The sequence below is a fragment of the Staurois parvus genome, unplaced genomic scaffold (genome assembly GCF_062004578.1).
Source record: "Staurois parvus isolate SC_StPar_1 unplaced genomic scaffold, SC_StPar_1.0 ptg000047l, whole genome shotgun sequence".
Taxonomy (NCBI): Eukaryota; Metazoa; Chordata; class Amphibia; order Anura; family Ranidae; genus Staurois; species Staurois parvus.
In genome coordinates this window covers 1,881,927-1,898,270 of record NW_028317843.1, presented here as the reverse complement: position 1 = coordinate 1,898,270, position 16,344 = coordinate 1,881,927, and the positions used below count along the sequence as shown (strand labels likewise).

The 16,344-nt window shown below is 38.6% G+C and overlaps 1 protein-coding gene across 1 annotated transcript in view; it reads right to left on the bottom strand.

The window, feature by feature from the left end:
* Nucleotides 1-16,344, bottom strand: part of CSMD3 (CUB and Sushi multiple domains 3) — a 1,455,553-nt gene that overhangs the window by 35,293 nt on the left and 1,403,916 nt on the right. The window contains exons 62-67 of the mRNA XM_089664334.1: nucleotides 15,271-15,444; nucleotides 12,258-12,331; nucleotides 10,965-11,076; nucleotides 8,311-8,490; nucleotides 5,110-5,175; nucleotides 104-262 (exon numbers count right to left, since the gene is read on the bottom strand). Of these exons, the coding sequence (XP_089520460.1) occupies nucleotides 104-262; nucleotides 5,110-5,175; nucleotides 8,311-8,490; nucleotides 10,965-11,076; nucleotides 12,258-12,331; nucleotides 15,271-15,444 (765 nt within the window). The remainder of the gene's footprint in view (nucleotides 1-103; nucleotides 263-5,109; nucleotides 5,176-8,310; nucleotides 8,491-10,964; nucleotides 11,077-12,257; nucleotides 12,332-15,270; nucleotides 15,445-16,344) is intronic.

The following is a 16,344-nucleotide window of genomic DNA, read 5'->3' as shown; positions in this document are numbered from 1 at the left end:
TAGGAAGCAATTCAAACAGCAATAGCATAGAGACTGGAGAACAAAGTGACAAGGTATTACGCATTACTTTTTTGTTAAGCATTACTAGAACAGCGATAATTACCAGAAAGAAGAAACTCGGTGTTGCTGTTGATAAGTGTTGCGTTTACCCTTCCTGTTGATACATTGTAGTTGTTTACTGTCAAATTCATTGGTTGATTCTTTCCCTTCAAGTTGTAAAAGCCTTTCCATACATAATTCCGAGAAAAGACATCATCTGGAACTGTAAATTGAGAATGTTAGAACTCAAAGTGAAAGTCAGCAAATCATTTTATGCATGTTCTATTAAACAATCCTAGTCAAGCAACACCGCTCTGAAGGTCTCTCTTGTACCGCACATGTTTCCGAGAGCTGGCAAGAGGAGCATGTCCACACTCCCAATCCCAAAGAAGAACATTTCAAGGTGGACATCATCAGTGTGTGGCTTGTGTTGTTTTACTGCAACAACTACTTATCTCCTACTTTCTGGAACACGGTGATGTAATAAGGACCATGAGCCTTGATCATGACCTATGCCCAAGGCAGAACTAAAATAGCCTCCCATGCACACCTACACATTCTAGCCCTGCTTTCTAAATACTGTGGCCTGTACTGCTCTTCTTTATGGTTGGGAAACTCTCACAAAGATGTTTGCAAACATTGCTCAAAGCTCACAGACAATGCAATGAACTTCACTTAATTCAATGGTGGTGATCATGTTATTCCATTCTGGCAAAAATTGAACAAAATTGAACAAAGAAATAAAAAAAAAAATATTTTTCTACACTGATTTGGCTGTTCTCTCTAACACCTCAAACACACACTGACAAAATGGCTGCTGTGACCCCCCCCCCACACACACACATACACGTTTATAGAAAGGAGACTGGGTAATCTACTCTTGTGAGTTTTTCGCTCTTTTGACTCAGTTGACAAGGACCAAAGGCTATGCACCGCATTATAGGTTGTTTCTGTTTTCTAGAGGTGAACCTGCAATGCTTTCGGGCCAAAAATGTGCAGTTCACACACTATGAAAATCCTGGGAATTCAGTGCAATACCATGGTGTCAAATAAACATATTAACACTGTATGAGTGAAAAAAACTATGTGCTTACTTACTGGTGAACCAAAGTAATAGTGATTAACCCAATGAGGTGCTGTTTTCAATAAACAAACTAGACAAATTATATGAGTCACAAATAAATCCTCGTAAAAACAGCGCTTATCACTTATCATAACCTTAACAATAAGCTTACAATGAAATTAAACACATAATAATAAAGATTTGAATAAATGGATAAAAATTATATGAAGTATCTTCAACCAAAGTGTAGTAGAGTGAAATAGGATAAAGTCTACCACATAGATCTTTTTTTAGGGAAAGTCTCTTTAATTCATATAGATTCACTCCAACACCACCGTGTTCTTTAGGTGACAATCTCCCCAGCAGACTACACGCTCCAAATCATGGTGTTATTTAAGCACAACAATATCCTCCTCTTGGTCCCACAATCTCCACCACTAATGAGAATCCAATTGGTCCAGTTCATAAATATAAAGCACAAACGAACTACATAGCTTAATTTAGTTTATAAATTGTATTCCATATTAACCCCATAAAATAACTCTCACATAAGGATAAATATGATTTGCATTCCCACACTAAACATGCTGGTGCTGGGGACCTGAGACAGTCAAAGAACTGGTCCAGGTGAGAATGACACTGGATCTCTTGACAGGTAAGTGCCCTTTTATTACAAGTCTACCGGCAACACAATGGCTAAATGGTTAGCACTTCCTCCTGGCAGTACTAGGGTCATTGGTTCAAGTCCCAGCCATGGCACCACCTGTCTGGAGTTTGCATATTCTCCCTGTGCCTGCATGGGTTTCCTCCAGGTACTCCAGTTTCCTCCTACACTCCAAAGACATGCTGGTAGGTTAATTGGATCCTGTCTAAATTGGCCCTAGTATGTGTAAGTATGAATGTAAGTTAGGGACCTTAGATTGTACACTCCTTGAGGGTTAGGGACTGATGTTAATGTACAAATATAAATGTGTAAAGCGCTGCATACCTGAAATAAATAAAATAAGTCAGCAGCTACAGTATTTGTAACTGCTAACTTTTAATTTTGTCTTTCTAGGGTGAAGAACTAAGGTTCTACCTTCACAATCTATTCTATTTGCATCCAGTCAGACAAGCCCTGATTGTTAGAAGATCTAAATTAATTTGTATAGCCAAATGGTAATATGTATAGTTTGTGCATTCAGATCTTAACCTTTGTGGCTCTATACCTACCTAGCTAGACTTACTTCCAGACCAGAAACAACAGAAGTGACAACTGCTGCACAATGACGCAACAGAAACATAAATATATTGTACCACAGGGGTTGCAGCCATTTGTATACGGTGCATCCAGAAATTATTCACAGCACTTAACTTTTGCTGCATTTTGTTATGTTACAGCCTTATTACAAAATGGATTAAATTCATTTTTTCCTCAACATTCTACAAACAATTCACCATAATGACAATGTGAAAGAAGTTCATTTTAAAATCTTTGCAATTTATTACAAAAAAAAAAAAACAACAACACGTACATACGGTAAGTATTCCCAGCCTTTGCTCAATACTTTGTTGAAGCACCTTTAACACCATATGAATTACAGCCTCAATTCATTTTGAGCATGATGCTACAAGCTTGACACACCTATTTTTGGGCAATTTCTCCCATTCTTCCTTGCAGTACCTCTCAAGCTCCATCAGGTTGGATGGGGAGCGTCGGTGCAGAGCCATTTTCAGATCTCTCCAGAGATGTTCAATGGGGTTCAAGTATAGGCTTTGGCTGGGCCACTCCAGGACATTCACAGAGTTGGCCCATAGCCACTCCTTTGTTATGTGGGCTGTGTGCTTAGGGTCCTTGTCCTGTTGAAAGGTGAACTGTCTCCCCAGTCTAAGGTCCAGAGCGCTCAAGATTAGGTTTTCATCAAGGATGACCATTGCTGCATTCATTTTTTCTTCGATCCTGACTAGTCTCCCAGTTCCTGCCATTGAAAAACAACCCAACAGCATGATGCTGCCACCACCATGCTTCACTGTAGGGATGGTATTGGCCAGGTGGTGATCAGTGCCTGGTTTCCTCCAGACATGATGCTTGGCATTCAGGCCAAAGAGTTCAATCTTTGTTTCATCAGACCAGAGAGTTTTGTTTCTCATGGTCTGAGATACCCTCAGGTGCCTTTTGGCAAACTCCAGGCAGGCTGCTGTTTGCCTTTTACTGAGGAGTGGCTTCCTTCTGGCCACTCTGCCATACAGGCCTGATTGGCGAATGCTGCAGAGATGGTTGTTCTTCTTCAAGGTTCTCCTCTCTCCACATAGAAATGCTGGAGCTCTTTCAGAGTGACCATCGGGTGCTTGGTTACCTCCCTGCCTAAGGCCCTTCTCCCTTGATCGCTCATTTTGGCCAGGCAGCCAGCTCTAAGAAGATTCATAGCGGTTCCAAACTTCTTCCATTTACAGATGATGGAAGCCACTGTCCTTCAATGCTGCAGAAAATTTTCTGTACCCTTCCCCACATCTGTGCCCTGATACAATCCTGTCTCGGAGGTCTACGGACAATTCCTTGGACTTCATGGCTTGGTTTGTGGTCTGACATGCACTGTTAACTGTGGGATCTTATATAGACCGGTTTATGCCTTTCCAAATCATGTCCAGTCAACTGAATTTCCCACAGGTAGACTCCAATCAAGTTGCAGAAACATCTCAAGGATGATCAGTGAGAACAGGATGCACCAGAGCTCAATTTTGAGTGTCATGACAGGCTGTGTATACTTATGTACATGTGGATTTTTTTTTTAATTTTATTTTTATTTTTTATTTTTAATAGATTGCAAAGATTTCAAAATGAACTTATTTCACGTCATTGTGGGGTATTGTTTGTAGAATGTTGAGGAAAAAATTAATTTAATCCATTTTGGAATAAGGCTGTAGCATAACATAATGTGGCAAAAGTTAAGCACTGTGAATACTTCCTGGATGCACTGTAAATACGTGTATATCTAAAAAATTTGCAATTGCTTACTAGCCATACACATAAAAAAATATACACGTACACACAAGATGTATGTGTCATAAAACCGAAATTTAATTGTGTTTCAGTCTTTTAAACTTAAAAGGTTTCATTCTTTTTACAATTTTAACAATGGTGAAACAGTGATGAGCTAATCAATTAGGCCATTTTGTGAGTAATTAACCTGATCTTTTGTGGAAAAATCTTTTTTCACATTTCACGGTGTGTTAGACTTACAGCTTTGCACATAATTTAGTGAATCGTTAGAGAGAGGGAATGGCATTACCTTCCTAAGCTGCCAGAAAGGGAAATGGTTAATGAAATTTCATATCTCATAAAAGGGGCTTACCAAATTTCAAAAAGATACAGGAGAATGTCTCAAGCTGTCAGTTGTACCAATTGGCAGGGGCCTCTGTATTATGCCACTGATTAGCTATGTAGCATTTCAGAAAAGATGCTCTGAGGCTGCATTTGGTCCTGATTAGTGCTGTTTGAAGCATCATAGTAGCAAGTACCATCTTGCAAAAAAAAAGAACAGCTTTTGGGCCTTTGTCAACATGCTTTTGTTGGTTTAGGTGGGTTTTGCATTCCCAAACCAGTCTAGGAGAACGCAAAACCCACTTGGAGCAGTTAAAATGCAGATTACCTCTAAATTTCAAGTCATTAAGCAAAATACATGAATCATGATGTAACAGTGAACAAAATTGATGTTACAAATTTTTGCAATCCATTGTATTGCTTAATTGCTTAGTCTGGTTGACTTTGGTAGGTTTTCCCACGTGTCCTATTAACATCCAATGTTTGTGTCTATTATCAATGTTACTTTTTTATTCTATAGACAATGAATATGTGAGCTAGTTCACAATGGAGGAAAAAAATGGAACAAGGTGTTCCAGAAATGATGAAGACCCTCTTGCAACTACCTTGAAAACAATATAGGAAGCAAGCAGGTATACTAATCCTAAACTATGCAACCTTTCACAGTGACAAAGCAATTAGTAAATAATACAAGTTTGATACGTACCACTTAACTTTGGACTTGGAGTTCCCATAACTGGTTTTGTTTTATTTTCAAATGGTTTTGAACCAGCTGCAAATAAATATGTGATACATCGTTAAACATTTTGTTGACATTTTATATTTCAAAATTATTCTTATCACTATCATTATTCTAAGTAGTAGTAGTAGTTGTTGTTGTTGTTGTTGTTTGGGATGATGTTGGGGTCCAAGACCATTTTAGCACTGCTCTGTGTTGGGACAGGACAAATAATTGGGTGCACCCACATGGACTTAAAAATGGACTTAAAATGTAATATTAATCTGGATGCTGGTAAACTCTGCAGATTAGGCCTTGCTTAAAGCAAACCTTTTACAGCAAATATCTCACCACTATCTGTACTTTAGAGATAAAGGTCATATGTATCCACTGATGTTTTAATGTTTATAAAGATGCTCTTGAACTGTATTTCTTGTTATCAGGCAAAGGTTAGATGAAGCAGTGTTCACTTAGATAGCATAGCGATTGCCTATCCAAATTGTGAGTGCTTATTTTCACAATATACCCCTTCTAGTTCTAGTCCACAAAAGATTACCCACGTACATACAGACAATAATCTATAACTTTCTGATGGGTTTTCATTTTGTGCAATTTGTGCTCTATTTGTTTGTTTTGTTTGTTTTTTCCTATTCATGGTTTTATTAGTCTGCAACAAAAGTACAATGAACATAAATGAAATGGTGGGGTTAATTTTCAAGGGACATGCCTACTGAGGGCCACACCCACCTAAGTACTCAAAAAAGATTATAGCACTCTAGAACTTAAGTATATTTTCACCTGCAGGAAGGTTTTTCCAAAATCCAACTATGAAATTCCACATGTACATACCAGTGTTCCGGTTCTAAATTATGCATGGCCTGCCATACTCCATGTGTGCACTATGCACGCTCTGAGCCATTCAAACTGTGCGTGTGTGCAGTCTGGCCTCTCTATCTCTTGATGAGCTCAGCAAGGAAGGTGAGAGCTCACTGTGCACATGTGCAGTTTGAACAGCAAGGAGCTGCCACTAGGAGTCATACAATTGTAGTATCCAACCAATCCTCCAAAAGGCAGGACAGAAGATGATCAAGGGGCCAGTGGCTTTTGTAGAAATACTTCCCAACAAGGTGAACCGATAGTTTGAAGCATATCTAAACTCAAGACTAAAAATGTATAATATTGCAGATTATTGATCCTTAGATGCATAAAATAAAATCCTTAATTTTCATTTTTCAGACTTTTTCCCTTTTTTTCGTTTGTTAATCCAGAAAATAACAACTCCTGTCTTAGGGTAACCATGCTCATTCTTTGACTGTATCTATGCAGGGAACAATGGTTGTCACACAGGTTAGACTTCAAATATAAAGTTAAATATGGGTGAAGCCACCACTACATTTTCCCATTATAGCACCATCTCTTATTCATAGCTTGCTTCCAACTCTTTCTCTCCAGCACCCTCAATTCTGGGAATGGAGGAAGCAAAATAACATGGGACTTTAAATGTGCCTTCATAGGAACATACACCACAGGAACATTAAAATATAAAATGTTTTATTAAATCTCAGTTAAAATCATGCACACATGTGTGTTAGATGCCATATCATTACAGCTGTGGTGGACACATGATTACAATTTCAAAAACTGGCTCAATGGAATAACACATTTTGCAGTATTTTTGCTTCTTCAGGATCCACACCTTTGTTGTGACAAAATATATGGCTCTACAAATATAACAATAATGCAAATGTACAATATACAATTTTACCAAATAGACAAAATGGCTCTCCATATTGCAATTGTCAGGGAACAAGAACAAAGACAAAAAAAAAGAAAGAAAAAAAAAAACAATCTATACAAAACAAAATAGACTACATAACACTACCTCTATCACTTGGATGTGTGGTTTTGGGGTTGGAGAGTCACAGTGTTATGTAGTCCATTTTTTTGCATTGATTTGTTTTCTTTATTTTTGTCTTCTCCCTTCCTGTCTCTTGGCATTTACAATACAGGGAGGCATTTTATATAAATTGTATAGTGTACATTTGCTTTGTTGTATAAATTGTATAGTGTACATTTGCTTTGTTGTAATATATGTACAGTTATATCTTTTGAAGAAGTAAAAATACTGCAAAATGCGTTGGTCCATTATGCCAGTTTTAGGAATTGTAATGAGACAGCATCTAACACACAATGGTGAATGATTTTAACTGTGTTTTATTTATTTAATAAAGCTTTTCATATTTTAATGTGATTGTGTTGTATGTTCCTGTTAAGGTACATGTAAAGCCTAATATTATTTTGGTTTCTCCATTCCCGAAATTGAGGGTGCTGGAGAAAAAGAGGTGGAAGTAAACTTTGTTCATCACCAATACATGGTAGTAAATTGGATTAGTACTGTAATTTAAATAAGAAGGAGTAAAGTGTTTTTGCTTTCTTTTCAGCTAACAGGAAGTTCTAAGAACACTGCATTTCTGGCATAATCAAGAGGTATTTTCTATACTTGTTGAAAAAGTTCTAAGCCTGAAAAATGAAAATGAATGCAGTCCCCTCACCAAAGAACTGGTGAGATTCAATATATTGCATGTTTGTTTTTTGGGGGGGCTAGATACATTTTAAAAGTGATCTTCAGTAAATACATATGACACAGATATTGGGAAGCCCCAAAGGCTGCACTGCACCTACTAAATATTTTTTTAAAAAAGAAAAGACCACACAGTCTGAAAGCACCAAGCTAATGCTACTGCTGCCATCCAGGAGCAGATTTCAAACATCCCTATCTTGTAAAGAACAACAGGAAAGTCAAAGCAATTGATACATTCCACAGTCCTCCTCCTGTACTGTTCATAGACATTTCCAGGAGCCAGTTGCCATTATAACAATTGCAACTTAAATATGATCACAGAAGCTTACATTTTTTAAGAACAGAGCTGCAAAATTACAGATGACACTTTTTGTAAGCTCATTTTATGTGTTCATAATAATTATTTTTAAAATAAAATATAAAATAAAATCAAATATCAAATATAATAAAACTACATTATATCTATGCTTACAAAGCGCATTCTTCGTTATTCCTCTCTAAAGGAAAAACGTACAAATATTTCAAAAAACGAACATTTTTCTTGCAGTTCTTTTCTTCTGCCAAGCAGGAATAATTCAAATTTCCGGAGACAAGTAATATTACATTACCTGTGCAAACGGGAACTTTTCCGCTCCATGTGTTATCTGGCTGGCATATTCTGTGCTCGGTGCCTCCTGAGAGAAGATATCCTGGCTGGCAAGTGTAAATTAATGTATAACCCAGTGACGGAAGATCTATTCCAACCACATTTGAATGTAATGGAGACTCTGGCTGCTTGCAGCTGTGGGCTGTAAGACAAAAAATAGCAACTGATAGAGCATGAAAACTCATTACTATCATTTATATATGACGCTCAAATAGGACAGTACTAGCTGGGAAATAATTGTATTATAGACATACAATATGTAATACAACTACGAGATGATACAGTATATTATTATGTGTAGGTGCCTTTTTTATTAGAAGTGTATTTCCACCCAGTGCAAGTTTTCAGGAATACAATTAGCATAAACATACATTTGATGCGTATATTTCCAATGTATTTGTGTTATTATTTTATTTTTATTATTTTTCTTCTTTTTATGGAGGAGGAACATTGTCCTTCTATCTCTCACATAAAAGCATGATATCACAGGTGCATTTATAAAGGTCATGGAAATATGAAAAAAATAAATAATGCAACATCGCCAAAATACGCATGTTCCTAACCCCAGAAACCACTAAACAGCTCATCCACTCCCTCATCATATCACGGCTCGACTACTGCAACTCACTCCTTACTGGCCTGCCTCGCCGCTGGCTATCCCCGCTTCAGTCGATCCTGAATACGGCTGCCAGACTCATTCACCTTTCCAACCGCTCCATCTCCGCCACCCCCCTTTGCCAATCCCTCCACTGACTTCCGATTGCGCAACGGATCAAATTCAAAATCCTAACACTGACGTACAAAGCTGTCCGCCATACTGCCCCGAGCTACATCACTGACCTAATATCCAAGTACCGCCCAGCACGCACACTCCGCTCCTCACAAGACCTCCTTCTCTCTAGTTCCCTGGTCTCCTCCTCCCATGCCCGCCTCCAGGACTTCCCCAGGGTGTCACCCATCCTCTGGAACTCCCTGCCCCAACCCATCAGATTATCACCTACTCTCCCCTCCTTTAGGCGCACCCTGAAAACCCACCTCTTCAGGGAAGCCTACCCCACCCCCTGCTAACTTGCCGACCTCCTCCACTCTTCCTACCACTCCATCCCCCACAGCTATCTCCTCCTGTGCCACCATCCCCTCCCTCCTAGATTGTAAGCTCGAAAGAGCAGGGACCTCGATCCCCTCATGTTTTGCATTGTGTTGGTATTGTTCTGTCACATGTTCTGTCCCCCTTTGTAATGTACAGCGCTGAGCGAACCATTGGCGCTTTATAAATACTGTATAATAATAATAATAATGAATAGTGTATGTAAATGAATGGGTTTATAGGTGAATCTTAGTATTCCCTTAAATATAGGTACACCATATGGTCACTAGTTTGTGGACAATTGACCATCACACCTATATGAGCTTGTTGGATATTCCATTCCAAAATCAAGGAAATTGAAATAAAACTATGACCTCCTATTAAATACATATGTTTTAACTTAATTACCTTCAATTACAAGTGCATCTACATTTGCCAGGTTCTTTTAATCCCCTTGAAGTCTTACAACCCATAAATACTTGTTGATCCTGCCACTAAAGCATACCTAATGCAGCTTCTTGTTATTTGGAATAAACCATACTGCCATGCTCCTGAATTCAGGGCAGAGTTGCCATTGCTATGTAGTATTTGCACATTTGCACTACTTTGGGATGATTCACAAGCCTGTAGCTTGCAAATGAGCACCTGGCCACACTCTGTCCTGCCCACTGCTTTCTGGATTGACAGCACTGCCTCTGTTGCTCCCATTGGGAGCTGCAGCATCTGGGAGGGGGAACATGTGATACACAAATGAAAAAGAATTAGTCTCAATTGGTGAGTATAAAGCAAATTTTTTGTTTGGTTTCTGGAGCTTGTGCGACACATACAGCTGTAACAGGAACCATTAGTTGTACTTTAATAGGGCTTTTCCCCTCCACTTCTTTGGTGGGAAAACCGAAAACACTTTGGAAAGCAAGATAGCCTTACGGGTCCAGTGCTATTTTTCCACTTCACCAAACCAGGGTTTCAAGGGTTGAAAGTACAATTGCCTAAATTTCTTTGTATATCACTTTAGCAGTACACTTCACTGGAAACATGTTAACTCAGAAACACAATAACTCTGAGAAGTATCCACATTTGACCATATAGTGTTTAATTTTAGTATAATTTATATTGATTATAAATGATATTAAAATATAATGCTGACATCGACCTAGAATATCATGGATGAAATGATTTATGGTCACAATCATTGAGTCAATTAGATGATGAAAGTTGGGAATTGTTAGGGATACACACCCTCTAAATTATTAGGTTAATTTAGGTACTGACTGTGCAACAACAATGTTTAGAGAAAAACTTTTAATTCAATCCATCTTTTGTGTACAAATGGGCATGGTTTTGAATAGTGATAGTCTGCAATACTTAAGTTATCTTAGTAAACTTGGGTCAGAGTTTTGGAAATATACAAACATAATGGGCCTTTGCGGAAACATGCATGTTTATACATTAATCTAATTTAGAGGAGATGTTATATCTAATTAAAAAAGGAATTGCATACAAAACAATTACAAATATTATAAACTTACGAATGCATTCAGTGGGCATGCCGCTCCAGGTAAGGTCAGGAAGACATGTACGGCTGGTGGATCCATGCAGTAGATAGCCTTTCTTGCAGGAGAACTGAACAACTCTTCCCACCTTATTAATAATGCATACAAGTAAAGAGATTTTATATTTTATGCACTAAATTTGAATATATATATATATATATATTATTCAAGTGAAAATATTACATATACGAATTTTACATGTAGAGCAATGTATATTAAACTTTCCCAAGTAATGAAAATTAATCTTTCTGATCTGAACTAATGAAAGGTGAAGTCTCACCATGTTCTATGTGTTCCCTTCATTGCTCTATTCTTAGTCAATTATAAAAAGAAAAACAAAAGAGCCACTCAAGGAACTTCAAACACAGAAAGGTTTCTTCACAGTGAGAGCTGTAAAAATGTGGATTAGACTCCCTCAAGAGTGGTTCTGGCCAATTCAGTGGATTGATTTGAAAAAGGCCTGGATTATTTCTTGGAAACACAGAATATAACTGGATACCAATGTTTATAGGTAAAGTTGATCCAGGGAATATCCGATTGCCTCTCTGGAGATCAGGAAGGATTTTTTTTCCCTGCAGGAGCAAATTGTATCATGCTTTGCTGGGTTTTTTTGCCTTCCTCTGGATCAACTGTGGGTATAGGATTATAACTTTTTTTTTTTCGGTTTTTAATTGTTGAATTGGATGGACTTTTGTTTTTTTTTCAGCCAGACTAACTACGTAAGTATGTAATATAAGAAAGATGGCCCTGGTTAAAAGACACATTGAAGTGACCCTGTCACCAAAAAAACAGTAAAAAAGCACAGAAAGTATTTTAAATGCTTACATGAAGCAATTGACTTGCCATGTTAACTTGCTGGAAAATTGACATTCCAAAAGTGTCCGTTTTCTAGCACAGCCCCCTTTCCTTGCACTCTATAGCCCTCTCCTCCTTTGAGAATGTCTGATTACTGTCTCTGCTGGCCAAGTCACTCTGCCCCTCCCCTCGCCCCCCTATATAACTGGGAACTAGGGGATGAATAAAATGGAATACTACTACTTGAGTGACAGTTCGGAGCCTATTGCTGACATCACATCCAAAGATGCTGGAACCCAGCACCAGTCTGGGGCTTTGAAAGTTTACACAGTGGAGGCTTTTACAGATTAATAACATACATAAAATACAATAAATGCACATATAATTTTAGGGGAACAGTTTCGATGAAATGAATGGTCTGGTGACAGGGTCTCGTTAATATATTTTATACTTATAGAAATAAGCGAAACGTACCTGATAGCCATATGTGTTATTTTGGAATCCATGACGAGGCGTGCCTGGGTTGTCACAAGATGTCCATGTGGGCTCTTAGAAACAGAAATCCATAGACATGTAAGACAAACCGCCATGCTTAATCTTTCTTTTTTTTCCTATTGAAGATCTATAATCTAAAGTAAGTGTCATAGAGTATTTTTATCTAGCATCAGGAAACAGAAAGTCATCTTCTATCCTGAGGTTAAAAAGAACAATTTGCTCAATTTCCTTTTCTGTACATCTCAAACACTGAAAAACCCTCTTAGGTTTTTGTTCCCACTAGTTACTTCTCACCTCTTTTATGTTATATATCTCTTGATTTGATCAGGTGCTGGAAGAAAAGCCCCTGGTATATATCATTTTATCCAAAGTACCCCCAGAAGACTCTCTTATATTACCTAGTACGTTTGAACATATTTCTAAGAGACCCTCTAATAAAATATACCTTCAAAGCTTGCTCCGAATAAAAGATATTATTTGCAAAAATATTAAACTTTCACTGTGAATTTCATTTTGCAAGAAGTAATGAACATGTTATATATACTCCAATATAATAATAATAAATGTATATTTTTCACCTTCCTCCTATTTAATTCAGGTAGCCACAGTGAGTTTGCCAAAAAGTGAGCACATAGGGAGATTTTTCCATATATATTGATTTAGAAGCCTAGCTGCTTTAACATATACAGTATACTGTAAAGCTCTGGTGCCCAACCTGCGGACTGAGGACCATGTGCAGCCCTTTCATATTTGGAGCGTGACCTTTGGATCCCAGCAGTCAATAGTGGGAGCACTGATTTGCAAAGGGGCCTTTAAAATCAGTAATCTCTATCAGTTTTTGTAACATGTTCTTAGCCACTGACTGCCCTACCGCATGACTTTAGTGTCCAGCCATAAAGTAGTCTCTGGTCATTTCCTCTACTAAATCTTCAATCTATGACTTCTGTAGCATCACGTAAAATAAATATGATATGCAGTCTTTTGGAGACATCAGGGGCTGCATTTAAGACTCCCCATATCTTTTACGTTGACCAACACTTCTATATAGGCTCAATTTGCAAAGCAAATAAGGGTAAAGATCTTTATTTCCAGCTGTGTGATTTTAAATTCCAAATCTACAAACTTGGATCCCAGCAAAAAATAACTGTCACCTTTTGAAAATAAGGATCATTATCTTGGTGAATAAGGCCTCATGCACACTGATATGGGAATTTAACGAAACCGGAGCAGTGAGAATCTGGCGCAGTTATACATGGCAGCCGATCACCTTCTGTTTTCAGCTTGTTCAGTTAAGCTTTGAAAATGAAAGATCAAAGCTAGTTGGTTTCCATACACAGCTGCTCCAGAAGTTGACTGCTGCAGTTTTGATAAATGCCCCTCTTGGTGTTTAACCCCAGTGCAAAAGGCATTTATTTTTGGGCAGAGGGCACAAGCACACCTTCCAGCTCCACTGTTGGCAGCCTGTCAAACTCTGTGGGAGGCTGACAACCGATGCAACTGAACAGGGCTGAATGGTTCACCTAGCACTACTTATAGAGATGAATGCTTGGAAGGCAAGCAGACTGCATACTGGGCATTTGCCCCTGGGCACATACTACCCCAAATTCTTGGACATCTAGTTGTACCATGCAGGAACACCAGCTGTCAGACTCCCATAGAGATTGATAGGCTAGACTGGTGGCAATGGGACTGGATGGTAAATCTGTACCTTCCACCCACAGCTAAATGCCAGAGTCTCATACACTGGGTAAATGTCAATTGTACAAAAGAATCTATTATGGTCTTGCACAGACAGAAATTTTGATCTCAGTATGATATTTCATTTCCCAAAATACATTTCCTGTTAACTCTGAGAAGAGAAACAACAGACTGGTGATAGAGGGTCTGACTGGATGTTCAAGCAAGGGCAGCCAATCAGAGCTCCCCTTTCACACAGATTCTGGCTGTCCTCTGTAGCAGCTAGTGGACAGAATAGGAATTGCAGCAGCATCCACTTAGAGTCCTGAGGAACCCACTCAATGACAGAGGTAAGTGGTAGGGGGTCCTTTTGCAATAATGCCCTGAAGAGGCCCAGTGGATCTAAAATCTGTTTTACACTTCAGGGCAATTTTAAAGTGATTCTAATGGGTTTTTTTTGTATTAAATATTATTATTATTATTCAGGATTTATATAAATATCAAAACATGTTATATTTATCTGCTCTGTGTAATAGTTTTGCACAAAGCAGCCGTGATCCTCCTCTTCTTGGGTCTCTGCTGCTCCTCAACCAACCCCCCCCTAGACACACACACACAGAAACACACACACACTGAATGCCCCCATTGCAAACCGCTTGCAAGGGGGGAACTCATACGGTTTGCTCCTGAACCGCGTTCTGTGTCCATTGACACACAGAGTGCAGTTCAGCTCCACTCCCAGCTACCTCCTCACTGGCTGTGATTGACAGCAGCCGGAGTCATTGGCTCCCACTGCTGTCACTGAGTCTATGAGGAGAGAGAGACAAGAGAGAACCAATGCTCTCATGCACCAATGCTCACATGACTGAGACTAGGCTTAGGTAAGTATAAGGGGGAGCTGCATGCAGAAGGTTTTTTACCCTAATGTAGAGAATGCATTAAGATAAAAAACCATTGGCTCCCACTGCTGTCACTGAGTCTATGAGGAGAGAGAGACAAGAGAGAACCAATGCTCTCATGCACCAATGCTCACATGACTGAGACTAGGCTTAGGTAAGTATAAGGGGGAGCTGCATGCAGAAGGTTTTTTACCCTAATGTAGAGAATGCATTAAGATAAAAAACCATGAGCCTTTAGAACCACTTTAAGTTATCATAATACATACATTTTCTCTATAACACATACTGTATAATAGTGTTAATCATTGGATAGGGTGTGTTTTTTCATTTTTTTTTTTTTTGCCAGAACGTGAAACCTTACTACGGTAGATTAAATAGTGTCACTGTGTGCCTTGTGAACACTGGGCATACTTTACCTATACAACGTGGAGGAGAACCACTCCAAGTTCCATCTGCTTGGCATATCCTAGTGCCAGAACCAACCAAGATGTAAGGTGGACTGCATACAAAAGATACTTCTGATTGGTAAATGAAGCTTTTGCCCTCTCGTTTGCCGTTTGATGGTATCCCAGGATCACCACAAAATTTTGCTGCAGGAGATAACAATAAGTGACTGTTAAATGCTACTAAATGCTATCTTTTTTCATACAATACCTTTGTAGTCTTAGTACAGATATTATCACTTATCCCTTCAGAACGCACATTTATTTTTCAGGTTTCTGTATCCTAACTTCTCAGCCAGTGGAACAACTCTGGGTACCGCAGGCTCGGAGAGGCAGGGGTGGGGGGTGACTTCTGCTTTTTTTAAAAAAATTCCCAATACCCCTTTAACATTTTTTAAAAAGTTGAAAATCGTATATAAATGCTTATAAACAATTAGGAGATCTTTTCATAATTGTACGCATACCATACATTTTTTTAGATGAACAAATCCAAACAAGGCAACACTTGGCAAAAAAATGGCATTGTAATAGGTTAAACTATTAAAGTTTATTGCTAAACAAAACGTTATTTTTATAGTTTTGAACAGTATATGACATGATTATAAACCCTTCCAAGATGTTAGTTTCTTCTGTATCCTATTGGAGAGGTTTCCAGTCACTTCCTATTTTGTATCCCATTTCCCATATCATAAAGGCAATTTGAGCGGTTCTGCTCTTTGTTTGGCTCTATGATCAGCTGGTGGAAGCACTGGCTGGTCGATCGGGAGTCCTGATGGGACAGGACAGTCCATTAAAGCTGCAGAAGGTGGGAGGAGGAGGGGACATCCCCTCCCTCTGCTTGTAATCATAATCTTGAGGCTAGTTAGCTGCTCAAATTGCTTTTACAAGAGAGCCAACTGAAGGCTCTAAAAAGGTACCAGGATGATGTCTACAGCTCTGGGCATCATCCCGGTATAACCACTTTAAGTCCAGAGATGTACAGGTACATCGCTTATCATCAAGTGGTTACCTAATTAAAATTATTTAAAAGATGTGCCTTTTAGGTGC